Source organism: Nestor notabilis, unplaced genomic scaffold (assembly GCF_000696875.1).
Source record: "Nestor notabilis isolate BGI_N333 unplaced genomic scaffold, ASM69687v1 scaffold21134, whole genome shotgun sequence".
In the NCBI taxonomy this organism is placed as follows: Eukaryota; Metazoa; Chordata; class Aves; order Psittaciformes; family Psittacidae; genus Nestor; species Nestor notabilis.
In genome coordinates this window covers 347-1048 of record NW_009925416.1, presented here as the reverse complement: position 1 = coordinate 1048, position 702 = coordinate 347, and the positions used below count along the sequence as shown (strand labels likewise).

Below are 702 nucleotides of genomic sequence, written 5' to 3'. Positions count from 1 at the left end.
CGAACCCGCCGCTCCAGGTACTGGGGACAAGGAGAAGGCAGAGTGGTGGGTCCATCCCGGGGGCTGGATGCATCCCTGTGCCCCTCCACCTTGCCCGTGCCCACCTCGTAGGTGCTGGTGAGCCCCAAGCGGTAGAAGACAGGGAGGAAGAGCTTTAAGGTGAGCAGCGTGTTGAGAAGCTGCCCCAGGCACATCCAGAGGAACTTGGCTCCATAGCGGTGCGCCTCGGCCGGCACCCCCAGCACTTGGATGGCTGACATAAAGCTGGCGGAGAGTGAGAGCCCCACGGGCAGTGCTGACATGCGCCGGCCCCCCGTGAAGAAATCCTCTGATGTCTTCTGGCCGCCCCTGGCGAGGCCATGGAACAGCCCGATCGCGGTGGACACCAACAGCATCAGTGCAAACACCCCGTAGTCCCAGAGGCTGAAGGTGAGATGCTTTGGCACCCACATCTCCAGGCTCCCTGCCGGCACCAGCGTGGCAGCTGCAGGGGGAGAGACCCCAGCCAGGGACATGGCACAGGGACACAGCACACACAGCACAGGGACACAGCACAAGGACACGGCACGCACGGCACAGGGACACGGCACAGGGACACAGCATGCACAGCTAGGCCAGGCCAGAGCAGCACCGGTGCCTCCGAGGGTGGTGAAACTGGAGGACGAGAAAACTCCTTGTAGTTCTTGACCAACATTCAGAACG

At 63.0% G+C, this 702-nt stretch overlaps 1 protein-coding gene across 1 annotated transcript in view; it reads right to left on the bottom strand.

Moving 5' to 3' along the window:
• SLC5A5 (solute carrier family 5 (sodium/iodide cotransporter), member 5) overlaps positions 1-452 on the bottom strand; it is a gene marked incomplete at its 3' end in the record, with an annotated part of 4382 nt that extends 3930 nt beyond the window's left edge. The window contains exon 1 of the mRNA XM_010013054.1: positions 6-452. Coding sequence (XP_010011356.1) covers positions 6-452 — 447 coding nt within the window. The remainder of the gene's footprint in view (positions 1-5) is intronic.
• Between the last annotated feature and the right edge of the window lie 250 nt (positions 453-702).